Source organism: Manis pentadactyla, chromosome 9, assembly GCF_030020395.1.
Source record: "Manis pentadactyla isolate mManPen7 chromosome 9, mManPen7.hap1, whole genome shotgun sequence".
Classification (NCBI taxonomy): domain Eukaryota; kingdom Metazoa; phylum Chordata; class Mammalia; order Pholidota; family Manidae; genus Manis; species Manis pentadactyla.
Genome location: NC_080027.1, coordinates 22,771,795 through 22,799,038, shown reverse-complemented (window position 1 = coordinate 22,799,038; position 27,244 = coordinate 22,771,795). Strand labels below are relative to the sequence as shown.

At 36.9% G+C, this 27,244-nt stretch overlaps 1 protein-coding gene across 7 annotated transcripts in view; it reads right to left on the bottom strand.

The window, feature by feature from the left end:
- Positions 1–27,244, bottom strand: part of MRE11 (MRE11 homolog, double strand break repair nuclease) — a 62,190-nt gene that overhangs the window by 8,060 nt on the left and 26,886 nt on the right. For 6 of the 7 annotated variants that reach the window (XM_057507104.1, XM_036923308.2, XM_036923310.2 and 3 more), the window contains 7 exons: positions 23,781–23,881; positions 22,136–22,309; positions 19,339–19,401; positions 13,899–14,118; positions 12,873–12,956; positions 4,775–4,833; positions 2,747–2,814 (listed from right to left, as the gene is read on the bottom strand). In XM_057507104.1, the coding sequence (XP_057363087.1) occupies positions 2,747–2,814; positions 4,775–4,833; positions 12,873–12,956; positions 13,899–14,118; positions 19,339–19,401; positions 22,136–22,309; positions 23,781–23,881 (769 nt within the window). The remainder of the gene's footprint in view (positions 1–2,746; positions 2,815–4,774; positions 4,834–12,872; positions 12,957–13,898; positions 14,119–19,338; positions 19,402–22,135; positions 22,310–23,780; positions 23,882–27,244) is intronic. The other variant, XM_057507106.1, reaches the window with a different exon arrangement.

The following is a 27,244-nucleotide window of genomic DNA, read 5'->3' as shown; positions in this document are numbered from 1 at the left end:
AAACTCTACTAGTAAGTGACTGAGTTTAAATAGTTTAAATTGTAACTGAAATAATCATAAAAACCGTGCCATTACTAGGTAATTATTCGAAAACTGCCTCAATCGTGCCATTCAGTTGCTGTCACCAGAACCACCATCTGCCAAGGCTGATTTCAGATTTTGTGCCAAAATGTTAATTTCTAAATTGCCTCTCATCACTTAAATGATTCTTATTACTTGCACAATGGTATGGAGGTTAACCTATTACATTAGGAAGCAGCAGCACAGCCAAATTCTGGAGCAGATTGCTTGGCTATGTGACTAGTTGGGAGGCCTTAGGTAGGTCACTCACCTGTGGTGCCTCCCTTTCTTCAAAAATAAAATGAGCACAATATAGTTATAACTATATTTACATCCTGGGGTGGTTATGAGCACCAAAGAGTGAGTTATTCTATAAAGCTTGGGAAACAGTGCCTGACCCACAGGAACTGATAAATAATTCAGTTATGATGATGATTATTATCTTGTGGGTAAATAAGTTTACAGACACTTTCTCTACGGAAAAGCAGACAAGCCCAAAATAATAACAAAAAGATTCTTCTCAAACCCCTAAACATATGCCCAACATACTGAAATAGTATTTTCATTAGTTCCCAAAATGAAAGATAAGGACTCCGTGCAAGCTAAACTTCTATATTCCTCTCAACTACTGATTCACTACTGAAGAAAAAGAAAACAAGACACCACAAAGCTAGACCAGTTTGTGTGTGGTGTGCCTGACAAAGACAAGAACAGCCAAACACGGACTTAGAAAGGGATTCTCTTCCTTTGATGGACTAGAAATCAACCATGATCCTCACAGTGTATCTTAAGCCACTGTCTGGCATAGATATCTGGGCCCCATTGTTTATTTGTCTGGTGCAGGCCTCCGTCCCCTTTCCTACCCGGACTACCTACAGTGCCTGTGCTCCTGTCAGCCGGCACCACACAGATCCTTCAGAAATGTAAATCAGATGGTGCCACTACTCTCTCAGAACCTCCCCTGAAGTCCCCCAGCGTCTGTAATAAAGCCCAAGCCCCTTGCCCTGCTCACCTGTTCCGCCTCAGATGTACTCCTGCCTCTCCTTTCTGTGCTCCTCTCAGACCACTTCCTTTCCCCCATGCATTAGTCACTGGCTCCAAAATTACATTAAGCTTCTTTCTTCTTCTTAGAGACTTTGCATGTTCATTTCCCTCTGCTTTCCACGAGGCCAAGAGCCTCTCTTGGAAAATTTCAAAGTGCATGTAACCTGCTCAAAGACCTTCCCTGACCACTCTCCTGGGGGGGGGCGAGCAGCTGTGACACTGTTCTGTACTGCCACGCCAGGATTTCCCGCAAGCACCCTTACACATTCTCACACGATGTGTTGTGGACCATCAGCCCCAGTGTTAACTGCCATCTCTGTAAAACCTTTAGTGACCTAGCCTAGGAAGACACTGGCACGTCCCCGAGGTTTCGTTACACTTGAATAAAACATTTATCTTGGTGGATTATTAGTGCCCTGTTACTAGCATAGCACTGAAGTATAAATCCTGGAAGGAAGGAGACATTTCTTTCCTGTTTCTATTCCCAGCCTCTAGCATAATGTTTAACTGAATAAGTAAGTGTTTTGCAACATGGATCCTTAATTTACAAAAGCATATATTTTGAATGGGGTCAATATACCTAAGGAATGAAAATTGGTTCTAGGAGATGGAGTGGGTGAGAAATCTAGATTTACAGTGGCTTTGGGCCCTCCCAAGCTCAATCCTACCGAACAAAATTTCACTCCTTAGTATTTAACTTCTCTTGTTAGGAAGAAATTATATTTATTTTAGTTAATATAATTAATATATTTTTTTATCCTCAGGTAATGGAAAAAGGGTTGAGATCATGAGAAGTGTGAGAAACACTGAGGTAGTTTCTCCCAATCTCCCCAATCTCCCTCTTACTTCTATAATTCCTGCTCACGTTACTACTCTCAGCTATCATTTTTTCTATCCCCTTGATCCAAATAACTCCTATCTTTAAAATCTCAGGTAAATATTTTACTCTGTCCATAAAGCTGTCTCTTCTATGATAGCCCACACTGCTTGCTCCTTTTTCTGGGGGCTTATAAGCATCATACCGAGTCTGTATCATAAAATTCCACACATAATTATGTAATAACTTAATTATCCTTTAATGGATTGAAATGTGTTCATCTCTGTGTTCCCTGGAGGCAGTAACCACATTAAGACATTTACTATGTCCCTCATCAGACCTAACATACTGCTCACACAGAATTTAAGTACTTAAAAAACCTGTTATTTTCTTATATAGAAATTTTCATTAACTGAGCTTCAGTTACACAGTCTTTACCCAAAATATTATCACACAGAAGAAACCCTGGGGATAGTAAGTCAAGTTAAGCTTTAGAGTAACAGGCAAAAGCCAAAAGGACAGGGAAAGCATGTAAATCCTCTGAAGGCAGAGAAAGTCAACATGATCTTTTTGGTATTTTTAGCACAGCAGCATGTGTAACTTAGGATATGAAAATATGGTAATGAAGAGAAGCTGAAATCCCAACTATTAACAAAATAACAAAACTATTTTCTGTTAATGGAGAGAACATAGTCCTCCATCAAGAAAATCAATGGGTAATAAAGGCAAAAGGAATCAAATTACAGGTTACATTTTTTATGAAAATGCTTGTAATAATTTTTAATTTTTCAGATGTTTCTTTTTGCAGGAAGTCACAGCACCTACTTTTGATCTGTTTTTGAAGTGGTAGGAAAAATGTCTTCTTCCACATCTGACTCATCCACCTCAATCACCTAAGGGGGGAAAATAAAACAGCAAACAGCTCTTGTGGGAACGGAACATTTGAGTAAAAATGAATTATTGAACCACAGAGTTTCAAAGAAAGTCGCAAAAAAAGGAGGCAGAAACCACATTAAGGAGCAACCATTAAAGCTAGAGCTTAGCTTGACCCCCCCCTCCAGTATCACCCTTCAATCACAAATGGTACCCTGTACAACATGTGTGCGCTCACGTCTCTCCTGACAGCACGGCAGCCTGGGGACCGCACAGAACAGGCAGTTAGGTGGCAAATGGCTCACAGTGTCAAGTGCAGACAGTGCCTTCTGATTTCTTGAGTTCTCATGAGGTGTTAGACCACTGGTGTTACATTTCCAATTTTAAATGAGGTATATACAAGACTATGTGAGAAATTCTGGGTATTTTTGTTTCTGTTACATTTACCTGTGTTAAATACCATTTGTTGGTTTTAAGCCCCAGTAAAGGTATTTGTGATTCTTGATTCTATCATCCAAAATACCTCCTATTCCTCTACATTTGTTGTTATCTTGACACTTAATACACAATTTGCTATGCCTTCAGCTAACTGATGAAGCCAAGGGGCAACACCGTGAAAAGGCAGCACCTGAGACCTCCCCCTCCAAGGCTGGCATTGACTATTAATCAAAAGCCACTAAATGCAGTTGTCTAAGAAGCTATGAATCCAATTTTCTGCATTTTGTCCACACAACTATCAGGGGATTATCTTATGTGCTTGAAGGAGTCAAATGCATTCAACATTGTTTAATCTACCACTGTGTAACCATGATCAAAAAATGGAAAAAAAAAAAGTTAGTGTGGCACAACTTGTTCTTTTCCCATTCATGTTCCTGCCTTATAACAGAAAAATCTAGAAGGGAATTTACCTTGAAAACATGACAATAATTTTGTTTTCACACATGATGACCCTGAAGTGGTAACATGCAACAGTTAAACAAAAACAGAGCTCAGGATAAAAGCTAGCGCTGGTGTACATGTAAGTGGGCAATGAGGTGGAAGGGAAAAAGAGAAAGATGTAGTTGAGAGAGATAAAAGAACAAGATTAGAATCAGGACATAGAAGTTTTTTTGGGAAAGAGGGTGGTCAGTTGGGTCACATGTTTAAGAGATCAGGAAGAACCAAATTTGAGAAAATGCTACTGGGGTAGTATGATAATGATTCTTATCTGGGGGTGGTTTTTAACTCTCACTCCCATCCCAGGGATACGTGGAATGTCTAGAGACATTTTTGATTGTTATAATTAGGGGGTAGTCCTGGCGTCTCAAGGGTGAGGCCAAGATGCTGCTGACACCTTACAGGCACACGGCAGACCCTCACAACGAAGACTCAGCTGGTCCAAAATGTCAGTAGTGCTGCTACCAAGAAACCCTGATGTCCAGGGAAGATTTAAGACACAGGGGTTTAGAAACTGAGGTTAATAGGACAGTCAAGCCCATACTGGACTCTTTCTGGAACCCAAAAGAAGAGCAGAAGGCCTATTTAACTCTAGAGCTGACCACTTAGGTCCTTAGACTCCAACCTTTTAGTTTGTCTTGAGTCTAGCTTCAGCCATTAAGGCACAAGCCAGAATATTATGAGAGTGTAAATGACAAAAGAAAGTCTGGTATAAATAAGACCTCTACATACACTGAACTCCCATCTTCAATATTAATATTTTATGCATCAACCCTCTTGGTTCAACACTGTTAACCTTCAAAGAATTACTGGATACATAACATTTATGGATTTCTAATCACGTGATCCATTATTTTAAAAGAAGGAAGACACACACACAAAAAAAATCCTTGGAGCTCTCAGTCTAGATAATCAATAAATTTCTCTCCAGATTTAATGTTCCACACTTTTTCTTCTTTTATTTACTTTGTAGATCAAGGAATTAACAATTCATAATGCAGGAAACAATTTATTACAACACAACTGTGAAACTTTTTATCTTACCTCTGAATAATTCTTAGTAGCAACATTTTGGGAGGGCTGCTGTCTTGCAGATTTAAAGGCTAAAATGAGAGCAGATGAAATATCCATTACATTATTCTTAAAATAACTTAGAAACGTTTGCATATTTCTTTAATTTAAGATTTTCTATGCTCTATCTGCAAAAACCCACAATGACTAATTTTGAAATCATCTATATTTTATGAAATATGAAGGGAGATGGAATTATATGTTCAAATAAATCAATGCTAGCTGCCAGTCTCATATGATTTCCTGGCTTATTCAAGTATAAGCTGTGTTCATAAATGCTCCTCTACTAAAAATATTGCATAGAAAAACAGCTGAAGAACAAAATTGGATCACCTAAATGGTTAAACTCCAAATACACTAAAGGTAACCCTCTGACTGACTTCTCATAGCTGGCAATACCCTTCCCTGAGGCCCATGGTGCCAGTAAGACCTGATTCTCCTCTACTTTCCTAGCCATGTTCAGTACCTGAGAAACAGTCCAGAGTGGAAGTCTAGAAAACAGTGTATCTTTTATTACATAAAACTTTCCCTTGAATCCTTACTTTTTTACCTTTATAAACTTGGTTAGAAACATTAAGTTTAGTCTGCCCTATATTCTTCCTCAAGACCAAAACTATGATATTATGACTTTACAGTAAGAAATATCTATTTATTTGGTCTTCATCCCATTTCAATGGCAGAACTTATAAAACCCCAGGAATTTCCTAACTAATGAGAGCCATAAAGGTGTCTTTTGTTATGTTAATGAATGACTACTGGCCTCCAAGTAAAGTTGGGGGCTGGTTGCCAGGGGAACCAGCCAGGAACAGAGGGTCCGGACTTTCAGTCTCACTCCCAAACCAAGCAACAGGTAAAGAGGAGAAAAAAAAGACAGAGGACTTGAAAAAGCCAAATGCTCAAAAGAACCCCACGAAATCCAAAATTCTCCTGGTCACAAAACTCAGGGATCTCTAACCTAGCCTAAATTTATGATTTGCTCATTTTTCCTATTCCAATTTGTACCTGCAATCTTGTGAAACCTACCTGAGAGGTGAGATGAAGGGCAGAAGCAGAGCTCCTTATGCACCCTACCCAATTATCATCCTGGAATCCTAACTACTCAAAAGGCTAATAAATACTGCAACTGAATAAGAAAGCCAGCAATCATGACTCATTCAAAAATACCTCTGCTCAATAGTTAATCACTAATTGATTCCTCAAACTCTCAGATCCTTGAAAACAAGAGCCCTCCTTTCTTTTTATCTGCAATAAATGTTTGTTAAGATAAATAAGCACTAAGCTCTTATTTAAGGCAATACAGTACAGCCATTAAAAGCTCTGGTTTTAGAGTAACATTCAATTTGACTTACTGAGCTGGGTGACTATGGCCAAGTTCCTTGGCTTCTGTAAGTCTCAGTTTCCCCAATTATGAAACAGTGTTAGGCAGAAGGACAGATATGAACAGGTGCAGGGAGAATAAAGCCAGTAAAGCTCACTAACAGGGACTGAAGAGTTAACCAGGTAAAACCAGGGAGCCAGAAAAGACTCACAGAGGTGATTTAGTTGAAGTTTTCAAGGACCAGGAGTGACTTAGAATGTCCAGACACTCCTCAGATAATAAACAACTTTCCAGATGATGTTTCCAAGCACAGACATTCCCCAGATGAAAATATCAGAAGACAGGCACAGAAACCATCAGAGCACAGCCCATGTCTCCATTTCACCAGTTAGGCCAGGCCTCCAAGGCCAAAGACCATCCATCAAGGACGTCTCTGCCCTGCCAAAACCCCACAGAAGAAGCCTCACAGTAAGCGGTCTGCCTTTGTCTCCTTTGACTCTAGCCTGCTCCTTCCTTGGAGTAAATTCAAATAAAACTTTCATTCTGCTTCACTACTGTGCCTCTGCCTTTTAGTTCTTTGCTGTGACAGGAACAGGAACAGAGGAGAACAAACAACCCGTAACAATGGTATTAATAATATCTCGTGCAGGAAAATGCTGAAAGGATAAAAAGAGGTAGGTAATAGTGGAAATTGTTTAGGCAAGCACCTAGAGGCAATAGGTATTCAAATGATGCAGCCAGCAGTGGAAGAAGACATAGTAGCAATGGTAGCCACAGTGCTAAATTAAATGCAGAGGCAGAAGCTTCCAAGTCACCTTCTATTCAACGTGGTCACCATCCTCTGCAAACAAACTTCAACAGAAAAATCGGGGTTTGTCAACTCTCATTTACAACTGCTGCTGACTGTGAGTGTAATGTCTACCTTTCCCAATAAACTTCCAGTAGAATAACAAATCTCTACATTCCACAAAGCTTGTTATGCTAGAATTTAACCTTTATTTATCTCCTCAGTCCTCCACTTATAATAGGGATCTAGAAATTATAGTCCAGAAGTTTCTGTCCCAAATTTATAGTTAATTATGGATAGTACCCCATTAGGTATTTTGTCAGAGACTTAATACCAAATCTAACTTGATAAAAGTATTTTACACAAAAGTATTAAAAGGTCAGTTTTGTTTTTCAAAAGAAAATAAAAAAAGAAGGCCCAATGTTAGAAGGAAGCAATTCAATTACAAAATCATAAAAGACAAATTTAGACTAATTTATAAAACATCCATCTTCATGGGTTTATTGTTAACACTGCCACTCATACTCAGCAGAAATCATTTATTGGAGTCTAAGTGCTGTGCTCAGCAATGTCTATGCATAAGTTCACTTAATACTTAGAATGATTCTGTAAAATCAGTACCACACTCCCAGTTTTATAGCTAAGGGACCTGAAGCTTATAGAATAATAACAGTCTATACTTAGTAGAAGTCTAATATGTATAGATACTGTCCTGAGTATTTCACATTTATTTTCTCATTAATCCTCAAAATAACTCAATGAGATAAATGCAGTTGTCACCCCATCTCACAGATGAGGCCACCCAAGCTGAGAGATGGAAAGTCTGCTGGTCGACACAGGTAATAAATCAAGAAGTCAAACTCAAACCAATGGCTTTCTGATTTTAGAACCATGTTTTAACCTCTACGCTATACAACCTCTAAGTAATCTTCATTCTGTCACTGTCCATATTCAGTGAGCACCTACTATGTGCCAGGCACTAAAGATACAATGTTGAACGAGAATGCTGCAGTCTCTGTTCTCCCAGGGCTTCCAGTGTGAGGGCCCCAAGCCAGCTGGTGATGAGCTGGCTGACCACAGCAGGCCTGACTCTAGAGCCTGGGTTCCTCACCACAACCATCTGCTGCAAAAGGCACTACAATAAGACTTCTTCCTAAGCGCAGTTCAGGAATAATTTGAGATCAAGCATGAAGATGTCTTCCTTCAGAAAAGTTTTATATTTGTTTCTCTATGCTTCTAATGGTTAAGTTTCATAGTTATCTGGCTTACTTACATAGCTTCTTTTACAAATGAATATTACCTTTAAAAAAATGATTAGTCATGCTAGTTTGTGAGCATTTTAAAGCACCGTTAACTGGTCCCTTGTCTTCTCTACTCAAACAGAAGCTTTACTCTATATTATCAATGAGTAATAGAGCAAGAGTCATTAAAGAATGTCTGAAAGCTTCACTGGCATAGTGGTTCTGAAAGGAGCTAAAGTGGGAAAGTGGAAAAATGCTCACAAAAACCCCCAAGAGGCACACACAGAGTTCTGGGTGCAAAGGGGGCAGCCATATGTGAGTTTTAAAGAAAGAAAACAAAGATAAAATTTCTGTATCTGTTTGACTCCGGAATCCCACTCCTTGGAATATACCCAAAGAATACAACTTTTCAGATTCAAAAAGACATATGCACCCCTATGTTCATCACAGCACTTTTTACAATAGCGAAGTTATGGAAGCAACCTAAGTGTCCATCTGTAGATGAATGGATTAAGAAGATGTGGTACATATACACAATGGGATACTATTCAGCCATAAGAAAGAAACAAATCCCACCACTTGCAACAACATGGATGGAGCTGGAGGACATTATACTCTGTGAAATTAGCCAGGTGGAGAAAGACAAATGCCAAATGATTTCCCTCATTTGTGGAGTATAACAATGAAGTAAAACTGAAGGAACAAAATAGCAGCAGACTTAGAGACTCCAAGAATGAACTACTGGTTACCAAAGGGGAGGTGTGTGGGAGGGCAGGTGGGGATGGAGGGGGAAGGGGATTGGCGGGTATTATGTTTAGTACACATGGTGTTGGGGGTCACGGGGAGAACAGTGTAGCACAGAGAAGGCACATAGTGTATCTCTGGCAACTTGCTGCACTGATGGACAGTGACTGCGTAGGGGTATGGGTGGGGACTTGATAATATGGGTAAATGTAGTGACCACATTGTTTTTTCATGTGAAACCTTCATAAGAGTGTATATCAATCATACCTTAATAAAAAATTTAAAAAAAATTTCTGCATCTGTTCACTATAAGCTAGGTTATTCAGACAAACATCTCTGCTGAAAACAAACAGCTACATCAAACGCTAAAAAACAATCTTAATGTCATTAAAGAGCTGATCACATAGTAAAGAATTATCACAACAAAACTGAAGAAAAATTAGAACTCAGAGAGGCGAGCAGAGTCCTGTTCCCTGAGGACACCTGCTGATCTGGGGAAACGTCAACACTGGTTCTGACAGTTCTGTAGGGAAAGGGAAAGAGCTGCCACAGGTCAAGGCCTGCTCGAGGTGGGGAACCTAAAGCATTTCCTCCCTACCTTAAGCTGGGACCCCAATGGTTAAGAAGAGAAGCAGATGTAAACAGGATTTTACAAGTATATGTCACCTGGCTAATCTTCAAGTCATACACTTAAATGTAGTTTAAAGTGGTCTGAGATTTGTGGTGTTCCTAGAAGCATACAAAAACAAATATGAAACTTTCTGAAGGAAGACATCTTCTCGTTTGATCTCAAATTATTCCTGTTGGTAATTTTTTAAAGACAATATATAACAACGCATGCAAGGAAATGAGTCACAAAAGTGAGAACCAACAGAAAAAGAAATGTAAAGGCCAAAGACATTCAGACACAGTTATTGGATGCACAATATGAAACAAATGTCCTCACTATGCACAGACAAAAAATCAAAGACAGCCTTAAAAATATCTGTGGGGAACTGTAAAAACTATCAAAAATGACATAGTATATTTTAAAAGAACCAAGTAGAATTTCTACTCCTTTCCCCCACAAAACATAAAAATTAAAAATTCAATACACAGTGTTAAGAACACATGAGTGATTGGAAGATTGATCAGAAAGAACTACTCAGAATGTAGCACAGGAAGATAAAACAGAAAATACAAGAGGAGTTAATAGTCATGGGAGAACAGAATGAAAAGATCTTGTATTTATTTAATTGAAGACCCAGAAGAGAGGATAACAAAGAAGAGTATAGAGGTAGTATCTGAGGGATTAACAGCTAAGGATTTTCTAGAAATGATGAAAGACACCAATTCAGTTTCATAAAGCCCAGTAAATCCTAAGGATTAGAAAAGAATCCCATATCCTGATTCACCATAGTGAAACTGCCAGAACACCAAAGACAGCTTGCTGGATGGAAAATAGACTACTTAAAAACAAATAAATAAATAAACCAACAAGCTTCACTAATACCTGATTTCTTAGCAATAACAATGGAAACACAAAGACTCACTTTAAAGGATTAGTTCTCCTGGTGTCAAGGAAAGCTTCACATGAAACAAGCCAGGATAAAGGTGGGTAATCTTTGCTTCTGTGTTGCATACTAACCAACTTTTGGTGGTTTTAACATGTAAGTGTACATATTTTATTCACTTCCCTCTTCTATCTCCCTATTTTGTCCTTAAAAAAAAAAAAGTAATAGCAATAACTAACATTTAATTTAAATAACCCATATGGTAGAGATTGTTTACATGTAAACAAAGTAGGAGAGTGAGTGACATGTCCAGAGACACACAGTTGAATGTTAAGTTTTTTCATGTTGAATTCACACTTGATCCTTTACCATGATACCTTTTCTCTTTTTTTCCTCCTTTGCTTTTATCTTAGTCCTGCCAAGAATGGAACAAACTTTCCTGAACGCCATTTCCTAAATGGCAACAAAGACAACAGGCTTTTGAAGTCAAAAGTTAAGAATCTCAGCTGGCTCTCCTCAAGTACTGAACATCCTTGTGCAAACATGTAGCAACAGAACTTTGGATAGGAATTCATTTAATTAATCTGATGTGTGTATCCTTTCTCCAGTGTCAGTTGTCATCCAGTAAATGTCTAAAACTTCCTTTCATGGGGTCACAACTCCCTTCTGAGGTGGTTTACTCTCCCTTCATATTAACTAGATAGGTTATTCTGTATAATGCAGTCTCCCCTACTGAGCAGCAGCAGCTGGGTCTCTAATATTATCTCACTCTGGAAACTAGTATAGTGGTTAACCACTGCTTCCGGAGTCTACAGAAAGTAGGATCAATCTAAGCTCTAGAATTTATAGTTGTGAGACCTTGGGTAATTTGCCTGTCCTTTTGAAGTTTCAGTTCTGTTCTGGAAACAGGGATGATATAAGCACCATCCCATATTGCTGTTGAGAAGCATGACGTAACTTTTTCATAAATATTAGCTACTATTAGTACTTTCAGTGGTTTTATCAACCTAGGGCAAATTCCTTAGCTCAGCTCCCTCATTAATACAATGAGTAGGCAAAGCTGTTCTTAAATCTTCCAAGTCCATTTTATCTTCTATTAAACGTAAATCTCTATGCTTCTAGCTTTTCCCATCTATCCTTATTGGGCTAGTAGTTCTTAATCTAGAGCCCATAGATGGGCATCATGGAGATCCCTGAATCCTTTGAAATTCAGTACAACTGCATCTGAGGACCTAATTAAGAGGAGACATAGCTTTCTTCAGATTCTTAAGAATCCAGAACTCAAAACAGATTTAAAACCACGACTTTTCGGACTGTACAAATCAAACGTAGGCCATCTTTCACAATAGAAAGTTTACGTGAAGACCTGAATTTTTCCCAGGTTAGACACCCCAAGTTTAGTCTATCATTTTTTACATTGTATGGTTTCTCTTTTCAAGGATCATACATAGTTGATTTCCTTCTTGAAATATAGTCCCAAAGAGGAGCACAGTACTCTGGGCATGATGCATTGAATTCAGTACAGAAGGAGAGCATTCTTGCTATATAGATGCACTACTGCTGTTAATATTGCTTAAGATGTTACTAGATTTGGACAGCTGGGTTGACCTGCACAACTCTTACTGATCTGAGTCTTTTTTACTTGGGTTGCTGCTAAAGTCACACACCTTTCACAACTCTTTTTACAGCTGCCCTTTTGGATGTAAGTGCCCTTTATATTTTGCCCTTGATAAATTTCATCTTGTGAAATTTAGTCCAACTTTCCAATCTGTCAACATTAATTCTTGCTATAAAAGTTAGACAATAATTTACCTCAAATAATAGGCAAGATAATGCAAACAAAATACATAAGGATATACTTAATGCTACGTAGAAAAAATATTACCATACCACCTATTTTAACATGTATTTTCATAAATCTTACTAACAACTTACAATGATCTCAAAGCCATAATATTATAAAGTTTATTAACTTATGATTAAATAGTTTATAAAAATAGGCCCTCTTTATTTGAGGACAATTTTTAGACAATTAAACATACAAAAATTCATTCAGAGAATCCTAACTGTAACTTCCCTTAAGTACAGCTCACCTGACTCCTCTATACTAACAGCAGAGACAGACAAAAGCAGCGTGAGGAAGGTAAATGGTACATTAAGAAGCAGGTCCTTCTCTCTTAATCATTAGCGATACACTGACCAACTGATGCACTTTTCTATGTCTATGTCTTAGTGATTCCTCTATAAAAAGGATAATCAAATCTGTCTAAAAGTAAGGGAGTGGAAAAAATAACTTTAAAGCTCACCCTCTTCAATGGATCTGATGAACAGCAAAGATCTTTTAAAGAATAATTTACCCTGTGATCCTAATAACCTTTTGGACCCCCCAAATGGCAGTACCAACCAATGAGGTTTCCTAACGGCGATTTCCTAGGCCTTCCTATGTTAGAATTTACACAGTTAAAAATCATTTGCTGCCTATACTCACCATCTATAATAGACATATATCTAGATGTCGATGTACTGGCCTTTGAATTTCTGCTTCGAGTAGAAGTCTCCAGACCAGTGCCTCCTGTCAGAATAAAGAATGGTCAACATGCAGTCCCAGCAGTAGCTAAGGTTTTGCTTTAAAAAAACACCAACATGAAATGTAAATAAAGTTATGTCGAAACATAAGTTTACCTGTGAAAAGATATCTATAGCAAGAAACATCTAGTCTGATCAATTTTCGAAGACTACACTTAGGTCACATTTAGTTCATATTGTTTCAAGTGAAGTTGAAGGAAACAGTTTATAAATTTAAGGATAATGAAAATAATTCTCACCAGAAAATAAGGATTTCTCTCCCTGCAAGTTTTTAATTAAAATACTAATTATTTTATCAGCTTAACACTCCTATGGATACAGAACTTAATAAAAACAATTTAAAAAATATTCCGAGGGTATGGATTTATATATAATGCATCAGGAAGACCAATTTTCTACTACTTGGACAATTCAATGACAATAGTGTCATTTTAAATACAATGAAAGCACATAATAATTACTTCAAGAACTCACATTGTTTTGGGGTAGTTTTTTTTTTAACGGATTTTATGAAGCCACTTTCTAAGACGGTGGGCATTTGTATCTTAGGACAGTAACAAAAATGATTATTTTTATGATCTAGAGTTTCCTTCCTGCTGCCCACAGCCATTAGCTAGCCATTTTCCTCAGCAGCTCATATTTTTCCCTATTACTTTGTACATGTAAAGTAACTATGACATTAAACCTGCCCAAAAGTTACTGTGTGAGAGACAATGAAGTAAAAAATAAGTGTTAAGAGCAATTAAAACCCTATGTGCATGTGGCCGTTCAAAATTTATTTAAATACTTTAAAGATCAGCTTTATACATTATAAAAACAAAAATATAAAGGATGGTGTAACTCAATTCTGAAAACAGCAATACAATTCTGTATTTCCTACTCAATTGCCAAGTCTGAATCTGTGTGAAAGGCAGGACTCAGTGTTAACCTCTTCCTCTCTGAGACTCTCCTCTTGAAGCAGAATTCTGTCCTCGGCCTCCTCTTCGACCTCTTCCTCGGCCTCTTCCTTTGTTGGCTGTGGCGGCGAAGCTATCGTTCGAGTCATCAGCCATGTGTTCTGCCAGATCTATACTCATAAGGTCGTCAGCACTGAAGGCGAAAGCGGAGTCCTCAGACTGAGATCTGAGGGCTCTGGCCCTGGTCATGGCCTGAGAGGGATGAGGAGGAGAAAAACACACTGGTAGGTAATGCAGCATCCTAAGTCATGAATCTGGTCATTCAGATGAACGATTATCAAACTGTCCACAGTATTATTTTTCTTTAATCATGCTACAAAAATGTAGAACAGGAGAATTACCTTCCTGCACCCATCAAATCCAATTGCTATGATTTGTAAGATCAACTTACAACACTACCTAAAAGTGAGACCTCTTGAAAAGGTTTGCTAAGGAAGATAAACTTTCGGAACTTGGGGGAATATTAGCAATCACCCTTAACTCAACACCGTTTGTAAGAGACTGCCATCATTTGAGCTACTCCATGCAAATGGGGCTCTTAATAAAAAAAACTTACAAGAGCTGCTAGCTCTGGGTGATGAAATACTAGGATGTTTTTTTTTTTCTTTTTGAACATTATTAATTTTCTACAATATACTCTTTCTAAAATACTACTTTTGTAATCATAAAAACATGAGTAGTAATCTACTACAAATATATGACAAAAAGAATTAAGTTGAATATATAAATTATAGGCCTGGAAAAGAATAAAAGCCTTAGGACTAAGAATATGCCATAAATTTTAACATAAGACACTGTCTAGAGAAAACAAGTTTGAGACTTAATGAAATATTTTAACTCTGAAATGAGTCCAGGCTTTCCAATTAAAAATAAAATTGAAGGGGTGGTCCTGATCTCTTCTTCCCTTAAACCAATTAAAAAGTAACAAGAGAATAAAAAGTAAGACTAAAATAAAATTGAGAATAAGAGAAAATACATTTTCAATAAAATTAGAAAATAGTTCCAGCCTCAAAACACAAAATCTATGAAGAGTTTAATGGATATAACAAATATTTGACTTGGCTAAGGGACAAGGTTGAGAAGAGTTCCAGGCAGTGTAGAGCTCTCCAAAACTGATCTATACTTCCCAAGGGCCATGACAACAGTCTCTCTTGCTTGGAATGAAAAGTTCTGGGTCTAAGACATGGGTAGAGCCTTTTTAAGCTCTCCATAACACCAGCAGTTGAAGGAGAGGCAAAATGAGGAGATGAGAACAAAGCAGGCAGGGTACTGGTAGGTGTGAAGTGGGAGGTGGAAGGTGGGAGGTGATCCAGCCTCGTGATCACCTTAGCTTAAGCGAACGAACCAACAGCTAAAACACTACATGAAGGGCTCAACATGGCACTCATTATTACAAGAAAAAAACTTTAGGGAATACCACAACAGATGTAAAGAAAAAGAGCAGAAAGGATTTCAACTCATCTTTCTTGTTCCAGATGAAGTACGGCCAATCCTCATTATTCATGGTTTCTGTAATTGCAAATTCACCTATGTGCCAAAATTTATTTGTAATTACAAGAACAATGCTCCTGATACCCTCGTGTCATTTGCGGACATGTGCAGAGCGGCAAAAATTCTGAGTTGTCAGACACACATTATTCAGATGAAACTGAATAATGTGACACTCTGCCTCTTTGTTTCTGCTCTTGTACATGAAACAAGTGTCCTTTTTTTAGTAATTTAGAGCCATGTTTTTCACATTTTTGTGCTTTTGGTTGGTGATTTTATTGTTTCTAATACCCCCCCGTGTAGCGCTGAAGTGCCACTGAGAGCTCCTAAGTGCAGGAAGGCTGTGAGGGCTGTAGGTGCCTTTGGAGGTAATACATGTGTTAGATAAGCTTCATTCAGGCATGAGTTACAGGGCTGCTGGCCATGAGTTCAATGCAAATGAATCCACAGTAGATATTAAATAAGTTGTCTTTAAACAGAAAATCAAATGAAAAAGAGAATGTACTGATTAGCTGACAAAATTCTATAACCAGTAGCTGGTAGGGACCTAATGCTGTATTTCCCCTGGGAGCAATATGGTTCAGGATTCACTAATTTAGTGTTTGCAGTGACTTTATAGAATTTAACTGCCATGAATAACAAGAACCAGGGTGCCTATTTTTTAAAAAGTAGATTTAAAAGAAAAAAGGAAACCTAAATTATGTAGTAAGATACACCTAATCAATGTATGTTGGACTTTACACTGTGAAAATAAACAATATACTTATTTTCAAGACCCCATGAAACGTTTTAGCTGATAATGGAGTGCTAAGAAAAATACCAATAAATTCTAAGTAGTAAAAAGCGAATTATCATACTGCCTGATCACCATGCAGTAAAATTAGGAATTAATAATAAAGCAAAAACCTGTGCTTCCAAACTGCAAAACAAAACGAAAATATAGAATATCTAGAAAATAATAATAAAAATACTACATATCAAAATATATAAAACAAAGCAGTGCTTATAAAGAAAGCCTACAACCTGCTATATAAGAATAAATGATTAGGTGAATTTAGTATTCAAAAAGTTAGAAAAAAATAAAACCTACCCAAGGAAAGTATTGAAAAAGAAATCAATAAAGATTAAACTGTAAATTTATAATTTTAAACAAACATCCATTGGTATCAGTAAATCTAAGAACTGGCACTTTGGGACAAAACCACACTGATAAAAAAATCACTAAATAACTTAATAAAAAGGATGGAAAGACAAATATATGCCATTAGAAATGAAAATGGAGGGAAAAAAGATCCAAGGAAAATTAAAATAATCGTGACAAAATACTCTGCTCAATTCTAAGAAATTTGGAAAATAAATTACCTACACTGGTCCAAGAAAAGACAGTCTCAACAGACTAGACAGACAGTCTCAAAAGACTAATTATCAAAGAAAAGTTAGAGAAAATTCTTAGAACTACACCCCTGAAGAAAACCACCAGGAGGTTTCACAGATAAAATCTATGAAATCCTCAAAGAACAGATAATTCCACTGCTAGTTCAACAGTACCAGACCATAAGGAAAGCAATCTTCCAATTTCTTAGAAAGCTAGCATAACATGGTACAGGAAACTGACAAAGGACAGCATGTACAAAAATAAAATTACCACCCTACTTATGAATATTAAAGCCAACAAAGAGAATCCAGGAGCATATGGAAAAACCAGTATGCGCATTACCAGGGGGTTTACAAAGTGATACCCAGGATGGGTTGATAATAGAATATATTTTAATTCACCATATTAACAGAACAAAGGAGGAAAGTTCTGACAGGACTTGGAATGGTGGAAACATCTATACTTGGAGGTAGAAATAATTAGGTTCAAACTCCAGCCCCACCACATGGCCTTTAGTCTGATCTCAGGCTCCTCATTTGTAAAATGGAAACTCAAATAGTGTAAGTCATGCATGTAGCAAAAATTCAGTAATTACCATTTACCTTTCCACCTGAAAACAGTAATGAACGGAGCCAGGTAGGTAGTCAGTTCTTTTTTTTCCACTACATTTATTTAGGAGGACGACTGTTATCAGGAATGTTGAGAGTGAAATTCAGTGGATAGTGGTAGCTTTTAGTCTTGTAATTACTTTAGACTATTAATGAAAGGCATGGTGTGGGAAAAAACTGTAGCTAATACAGGCACTATTACTAGTAATGTTAGTTTATGTTGCAAAAATTTCCTATCTTACTCTCTGGAGGTAGTATAAGTAGTTCAAATGGAAGAAAGCAGTGAAATGACAACATGAGACATTCAGAAGATTGTGTAAGCATATTCTTTTTAAAGGAAGGTTATTAATTGAGTTACTATACTATTCATATTTCTACATATTCTAATGAACAAGGGTACAACTTTTGGGAGGTGACTTCCCCCACAATAAACACAGAACATTAAACTCTTATCAAAACAGGGGAAAGGAAAAACATAACACTAAAAATACCACTTTTCTCTTCCTTTAAATTACAGTTAAGTGGAATCATTGGATCCTAAGTAGCCTGTATGGAATGAAACATGATGAAGTAAATCAGATGGACACGTGGAAAGTTTTATTTAAAAAAAAAAAGCCTTTCAGTCTGGCTCATGACCCCTAGAGACGGTACAGCAGAACTATTTGACAATAGAGTTTTTCCTATGTCAGGGTCTAAAGCTTGCCATTAAAGCCTGTGGTATTACCTAGGAATCATGAATAGATCAACTACTAAACAAGGATTCCTTTAGAAGAGTTCAGGGAGAAAAAAAAGCAGATTGAGGGTCCCCGTCTCCTTAAGCACCATTCTTTTCCTTTTTTGTAATGTCTCAGGTACTGACTTTTACCTAAGGGGTGTGCTTAAAACAAGGCAAAAAATAACTACAGTAGGAGCAGTGGGGGAGGGATCCTATTCTTTTTTGCGGGTAGCAGAGAAAACAGTGGAACTTGTAAAAGTTAGTTGGAAGTCTATGTCAAGTGCTTCAACTCGTTCCAATTCACCACCTGTGAGCTACAGTTCTGAGTTATTTAGGATAATGATAATGGACTAGTAGGATACTTGTATTAATTTAGTGAGACTGAAACTTCAGGACATGATAAGATTTAATATTTTCTTTCTACATATGTCCGGTCTCACCTACTAAATTGAGAATCTCTGATGGACATGGATCATACCTTTTTCATATTTGCATTCCTAAGAATTAAAAGCAAAATGGCCAGACAGTAACAGAAGTACAGTGTCTGATGAATGAAGCAATCAAGACAAAATCCCAACAGTAAATAATTGGTAACTTTTAAATACTAGATGGCAATCTAGTTTTAACTAGGAAACTAGTGTTTTAACTAAGGAAAATTAGAAAATAGGAAAACATATTTCAATCATGAATTCATCAAGTACCAGAAAGAGGCCCAGGATTTAAGTAAATAGTTGCTAACCAAAGTTCCCAAACTGCAGAGATGGAGAACAGAGAGACTATAGTGATCAAGCTAACTTCAACATTTGAGAAAGACCAGCAGATGCTGTATATTTACCTACGGTAATATTGCTAACCAAAAACGAAGTTTCTTCCTTTTTGCCCAAAAATAGTATCAGCTTAGTAAGGTAAGATTTTATTTTATAGTAGTAAGATGCTCTGAAAAGTTATTGTGTATTACTTTGATTAGTAATGGCTCTTACTGTATACGTCCCCCCGCCATCATCCAACACATAATTAAGTTTTAGACAAGAGTAAAAGAAAAAAGAGAGTAACAGCAGGCAAAATTATTTGTAGGCTGAACTGGAATAAATCAAAGGCAGCTATCTTCAGCCATTCTGTGCTCAGTCCTACCCACTAAACCTAAGCCCTGTGGACTGACTAAAAAAACCTATTTATTTGGTTTAACAAACTGACATATAAGCATAGGAATTTACAGCAAAAATTACCTCTCGAACTTCATCATCTTCTTCATTAGTATTTTTTTGTCTGCTTTCTCTGAAACGACGTACCTGTATTAAAACAGAGTATATCAAAAGCATGTGGCTTATTCCTGTTACGTAAATATAAAATAAGAGACTACAGCTGATTAAGAAATGCTTTCCATTACAAAATACAACTTGGAAATTTAAGTATAGTTTTGTCTTACAAGTGATTATCTTCCCAGTGACTTACATTAAAATTTAAGAAATGCACTCTAAAATTTATCTATGTGCCCTAAGCAAAATTGTATTACCTGTGGCCAAAATGTTTCATGTCACTGAAAAATAACCTGTCAGACTGCAGAGGAAAAAATTCTAATATCCTATGGGTGTTATGCTTCAGTAAAATAGGTGAAAACAAAAATCTCTCTTTTAAAAGGATTACATTGCTCAAATCATTCTTACGCACTAGGCTGCAAGACATCCATCCTCACCAGCATTTGGTATTGTCAGTGTTCTAGATTTTGGCCATTCTAGTAGGTATGTAGCATTACATCTCATTGTTTTAATTTGCATTTCCCTGATGACACATAATGTGGAGCATCTTTTCATATGCTCACTTGTCATCTGCATATCTTCTTTGGGGAGGTCTCTGTTAATTAAGGTCTTTGGTCCAACTGTAAATTAGGTGGTTTGTTTTCTCACTGCTCAGTTTTATGAGTTCTTTGTAAATTTGGGGTAACAGTCCTTTACCAGATGTGTCTTTTGTAAGTATTTCCTTCCAGTCCATGGATTTTCTCATTATCTTGACATCATCTTTTGCTGAGTTTTTTATATTAATAAAGTCTAGCTAATTAATTATTTCTTTCTCAGATCATGCCTTTGTGGTTATATCTAGAAAGTTACTGCAATACCCAAGATCACCTAGGTTTTCTCTTATGTTGTCTCTTAGGAGTTTTATAGTTTTGCACTTTACAGTTAGATGGGATAGTCATGTTTTATTTCTGGTACTTAACTGAGAAATCCATCTCTACTAAAATTTATGAACCCAGTACATCCAGAGTCACAGAGTGAGTGGTTTTAGAGTGTAGTTTACCTACCCTAACTGTGAAAAGTACTTGGCATTGAATATTACTAGGTGTACAATGATACCGTAAGGTTTTAAGAGAACTATGTTAACTAAAGCACTAAAATCAAAGTCAACGAGAATGGTTTTTAAAAAAGAATGTTATTCAAAGCAAAACAGAAGGAACAAAAAAGCAGTAGACTCATAGACATGGAGAAGGGATTAGTGGTTACCAAAAGGGAGGAGTTGGGAGGGTGGGTGGGGAGGGAGAAGGGGATTAGAGGCACTATAATTCACAATCACAATACAGGCAGGTCACTGGGACAGTAGTACAGCACAGAGAAGACAATTAATGACTCTATATAACACCTAACTACGCTGAAAGACAGTGACCGCAATGGAGGGGGTGAGGTCTTGATAGTATGGGTGAATGCTGAACCACTGTGTCATGTATGTGAAACCATCATAAGATTGTGTATCAGTGATATTTTAATTTTTAAAAAAAAGGGACCTTGAAAGAAGGTTTAAAAAAAAAGAATGCTGTTTTGTTCTTCCACTTAAGAGGGAATCTGGAAAATACAGAAAATGATCACCTATAATCCCATTACCTGAACATAATCACTGATAATGTTTGGAATATTTTCTTCCGTTCTCTGCATGCACATAAACACTAGCATATAAAATAAAAAAATCAGTGAGATCAAATTGTATATAGTTTTTTATCTTGGAATTCTTTTCCCACTTAATATTGGAAATATTTTTCCGTGTTCTTCAAAGGTGTATTTGGTGGGTGCATAGTATTTTAATAGTGTATATGTATCAACAACTATTTTACCAAAACATTTCTAAATTTGCCCCCACTGCAGATAACACTTCAAAGGAATTATACCATATACAAATCGCTACCTCACTATCGTCTTAGGAAAATTTCCCAGGGCTGAGTTAAAGGGCAAATCTTAAGCCTCTTGATATACACTCCAAACTGCTTTTCAGCAAGGCTGTTTAACCTTGATACTCCTACCAGCAGCATACAAAATACTTTTCTCTTATTGCTGCCACTTTGACAAATAAAAATAAATTTAATTTGAGTTTGATTTTCATAGGCTAAACACCACTTTCATATGCTTATTATCCATTTGTATTTCTTTTGTGAACCACTTATTCATGTCTTTGTTCATTATTCTATTGAAATGTTTAGTATTTGTCTTAAGATTTATAAGAGTGCTTTGATATTATGAGTATTTATTTACCTTTTCTTCTGCGCACAAATATTTTTTCCAGTATTTCCAAAAAAAGTCAATACCATTTAACTTTTTTGACAATATGACATGCAAACATTTAAAATTTCTATATAGTCAAATCTAAAGTATATTCCTCTGTGACTCTTCCACTGCTTTTATGCTTAGAATGTAGTTTCTAGATGAAATCCAAAATCTCAACCAAAATTTACTAAAAAATTGAAATGAGCAGAAATTTTCATCCTACAAGGTTCATTTTGGAGCACTTCATTATCTTCAAGAGAAGATATGGGGCACAAAACTAACACTTATTGGATATCAATCATGTTTAAGACTGTTCTAGGCCTTTTTAAGACTTATTAGACCTTTTCTAATTTAATCCTCATTTTATCATCCTAATTTTACAGATGAGGAAACTAAACAAATCAGGCAAGTTAAACAGTGGTTTATCAGAAAGTAAGTCAGAGCTACTCTTCAGGACAGAGTACCTAAACAGACTTATCCACCCTGAATTAGTTACCTCTTCATCAATTTTATCTTCCTGGGCATCGATATGGCGTTCTTTAAGAAACCGCTGTGTTTTTTCCAACTGGTATTTCACTAATTCCTCTATGGCATCTTTTTCTTCCTTGTCCACAAATTCTTGTACTGCTTCACCCATTCCCTTTTCTGTTAGAAGTGAGAGCTGCACATTCTGCAAGAGATACGAATCACTGGATGGCAGAAAATAGTATCTACTCTTTCTAAAATAATTTTTTATCAGCCAGGGATATTAGAGAACCAGTACCACGGAAAAGACAAAAATGTTATCTAGTTATTGAAAGGAAAACAAAACAAAATGAAACACTGGGCAGTGATTAAGCCTACAGATAAATGTTAAGGGTCAGAAAAAGCAAAGACAAGAAATAGGAGTAGAGCATAAGACAGGTGAAAATGCAGAGGCCTACCTGGCTGGGATACAGAATTAGAAATGGCAGCTGATAATTAAGAGATTAGGTTAGCCAGTGTGGTAGGCAGAACATGGCCCCGAACATATATCCACATCCTAATCTCTGCGGTCTATGAGTATGTTACATGGCAAAGGAGAATGGAGGCTACAGACAGAATGAAGCTGGCTGTAAAATCAGATTATCAGAGACTATCCAGTGGGCCCAGGATAACCAGAGCATCCTTACAAGTGGAAAAGGGAGCAGAAGAAGAGTCAGAGGGAGATGTAACTGGGGGAAAATGGCCAGAGAGACATAACATTGCTGGCTTTGAAGGTGGAAAAGGGGCCATGAGCCAAGAAATGTGGGCAGCTCTAGAAGCTGGAAAAGATAACGTCATCGATTCACCCCTAGAGCCTCCAGGAAGGAACATAACGCCTCTGCTGACACCTTGACTTTCATCAAGTGAGACTGGGGTCAGAGTTCTGACCTACAGAACTGTAAGATAATAAATGCGTACTGTTTTACACCACCAAGTTTGTGGAGATTCATTTCAGTAACAATAAGAAACTAATTAAACCAGATCTTAAAGTGGCAAATACTCATGACAGTATACTCACTATCCTATGGCTATATTTATAAAGTAATTCTGAAATTACGTACACATACAAAATAAGTATATCCTGGAATCAGACTTATGCATTAGAGATAAAAACAAAGAGGATTAACAACATCAACAATAATAGGATAATAATAATATTAATAACTAATATTAACTAAGTGTGGGTAAAATTGCAGTATTTCCAGAATCCCTTGCCTGGCTTTAGTGCATCGCCATATCAATAGGTGTTTCCAGGGGGTGAAGAGTGGTAGCCATCTCCATATCAATAAGTAACTACAAGGGCCAGTGAAGGACTAGAGAGGTGGGGTGGAGTTTTTGGCTCGGCAGCGGGTCGACAGAGACTCCAGACAACTGCTTGTAAGCAATAAACGAGTTTCTTAAACTTTGTTTCTCCCTTTAACTGATTTCGGTTTCAAAGGTATTTTGCCCCGGGGTTTTCCCCCGGAGTTACACTAAGCACTTATTTTTCTTGATGTACTACAACTATAAACGAATGTAACTGTCACTCTACTTACTTTACAAAAACATTTTCCTTTTGTTTATACTATCAATTATAATTAAAACCTGTTATTATACGATAGCAACTATTCAAATGTGGACTGTAATTAAGAAATTACCTTCTCTGCAGTTTGAAAATACTGTTTTACAAGGTCTTCTACCCTGAGAGTTGTTCCTTCTGAAGGTTTTATGATGAATTTCCCAAAGTTGATTTCTTCTCCTAGAAAAAGGAAGTCCATGAAATATGTAGGAGCTTCTACTATAATGTTAAAGTGACCAAATTTACAGCAGGTTGCTGTCGGTGGAGGAGATATGGCCAAACTTTATCCACTGCCAACTTGCTTAATGTGGTAAATTTTGAGGCAAAAACATGACTTTTTTGCCAGCAGCCACAGTCTTTTCTCCAAAGTCTGTATATATATATATATATATTTTTTTGTATCTCCAAGTAGTGTGTCTCCTGCACCACAGAGTGGTCCACAGACCTCGGGGGGACCCCGAGACTATTTCAGGGGGTGCTCAAGGTCATTAAGTTTCATAACAAGACAATTCCATAACAATACAAAGATATTATTCACCTTTTCCACTATATTGGCATTTGCACTGATGATACAAAAGCAATCATGGGTAAAGCTGCCGGTGCCTCACGATGAGTCAAGGCAGTGGCTCAGAACTCTACTAATAGTGACCAACACATATTCACAGTTCAAAGAAAACCCAAAAAAGCCAGTTTCACATAAGATGTCCTTGGCAAAACACTATAAAGTGTTAATTAAATCTCAGCCCTTAAGTTCGTGTCTTTTTAACATTCTATGAGACAGATGGAATGTCTGCTGAATGCACTTCTGCTGCACTCCTAAGTGGAATGGTTGTCTCAAATACAGTAGCTAAAGAATAAAAAAAATCCTGGGTTGAAAGTCAAGAAGCATAGGGTCTGCTCTGCTAATAACCTTTGTCAGGTTTTTTTTTGTGCCAGGTTATTTATTATTATGTATTATGTTATCACAAATATTAACTGGGTAGCACATGTTGGACCTGGCTGGTATTTGAAAACACAATGATAAAAAGATAGGATCCTTGCCCATGAGAACAATTACAATATAAGATGGTAAGTGCTCCAACAGAAGCCAGAATAGAGAATAGGACACACAGAGAGGAAATATACAAATTCTCAATGAAGGTTGAAAATAATGTTGCGATACCACATGCAGCTATTATTTGAATCAAGACTTGTAGAAGGAATACGATTCACTAAGCAAAAGGGGAAAAATAAAAATATTTTAGGTATATGCAACAGTTTAGAGTGTAAAGAAGCACAAAGTTTGGCGTGCCTGTTGCAAAGCGGTCAGGACAAGTGAACAGAATTCTTTTTCGCATTTTAAGACAGTAGAATTCATATGACTTCATAAAATGATTACTACATTTTACTGTGCCAGACACTGTCAAGACCATTTACACACGGCACATTATTTAATCCTCACAACAATCCTAGGAGGGAGGCATAGTTATTAGCCTCATTTGACACACAAGAAAACTAAACAGCACAGCGTCACATATGTAGTTAAGAAGCAGAGCTGGCCAAAACAACAAAAATGCTTTCAATTAAACACACAAGAAGGCCATTGTTTCTACTTAGTAATTTATGTTTAAACAAACAAGGAATCATTAGAACAAAACTGACTACTGTTGTAATATAAGGTAGAGTTCTGTATCCTGTATTCTTATGACTGCTACACCCATACAATTTCAAGCAATTGATAAGGATGGACGATTAAAGTAAACCACTATCAATTAAGTAATAATAAAATTTATAGCATGGAAAAGTAATTTTCTAACATGGGCTTTTTTTCCCCCTTACAACCGTATTCTATGAACTCCATTTGAACATCTGAATGACTGTTTCAGGCTGAATTTACAGCATACACAATGTGATTCTGATCACAATTTGACATTGAAAACAAAAGCCCATTAACTCCGGGTTAATAAAAACCTAGGCAGCTTACTTGTAAACAAGGACCATATATTTCGATGAAAATTCTCTAACTCAATAACTTCAAAGACAATAGCCTCTATATTTAACACGACCAGCTTTTCTTATAAAGAAGCACTATTCCAGTCAGATGACCTGCTTTGATAAATGCGAAAATAAGTGCAATTAGTTTTTATGAAATTTAATTGGAGATCAATTACCCGATCATCAAAAACATCAAACTGTGAGGCACCTCTTATTTGAAAAGACTGGAGTCTTCCTAAATCACTGTACATTCTAAGCTGAAATACTTAATAAGGCAAAATTTGAAAGTTTATTTTCCTGATCATTAATAATGTATAGTAAATAATAATTTCATTTTGAGCAATAAATCTCTAAGGTCTGTGTGTGTCATTCAGCAGCACTGTTTAAAAAATTTACATCTGCAGAGAAAGACTTCCATTTCCTTATTGCTATCCACAGGTTTAAAAATGATTTATCTGGAAAACCTAGAAGAAATGGACAACTTCCTAGAAAAATATAACCTTCCAAGACTGACCAAGGAAGAAACACAAAAGTTAAACAAACCAATTACGAGCAAAGAAATTGAAACGGTAATCAAAAAACTACCCAAGAACAAAACACCCGGACGGGACGGATTTACCTCGGAATTTTATCAGACACACAGAGAAGACATAATATCCATTCTCCTTAAAGTTTTCCAAAAAATAGAAGAGGAGGGAATACTCCCAAACTCATTCTATGAAGCCAACATCACCCTAATACCAAAAGCAGGCAAAGACCCCACCAAAAAAGAAAATTACAGACCAATATCCCTGATGAATGTAGATGCAAAAATACTTAATAAAATATTAGCAAACCGAATACAAAAGTATATCAAAAGGATCATACACCATGACCAAGTGGGATTCATCCCAGGGATGCAAGGATGGTACAACATTCGAAAATCCATCAACATCATCCACCACATCAACAAAAAGAAAGACAAAAACCACTGATCATCTCCATAGATGCTGAAAAAGCATTTGACAAAATTCAACATCCATTCATGATAAAAACTCTCAGCAAAATGGGAATAGAGGGCAAGTACCTCAACATAATAAAGGCCATATATCATAAACCCACAGCCAACATTATACTGAACAGCGAGAAGCTGAAAGCTTTTCCTCAGAGATCGGGAACTAGACAGGGATGCCCACTCTCCCCACTGCTATTTACCATAGTACTGGAGGTCCTAGCCACGGCAATCAGACAAAACAAAGAAACACAAGGAATCCAGATTGGTAAAGAAGAAGTTAAACTGTCACTATTCGCAGATGACATGATATTGTACATAAAAAATCCTAAAGACTCCACCCCAAAACTACTAGAACTGATACTGGAATACAGCAAAGTTGCAGGATACAAAATTAACACACAGAAATCTGTAGCTTTCCTATACACTAACAATGAACCAATAGAAAGAGAAATCAGGAAAACAATTCCATTCACAATAGCATCAAAAAGAATAAAATACCTAGGAATAAATCTAACCAAAGAAGTGAATGACCTATACTCTGAAAACTACAAGTCACTCTTAAGAGAAATTAAAGG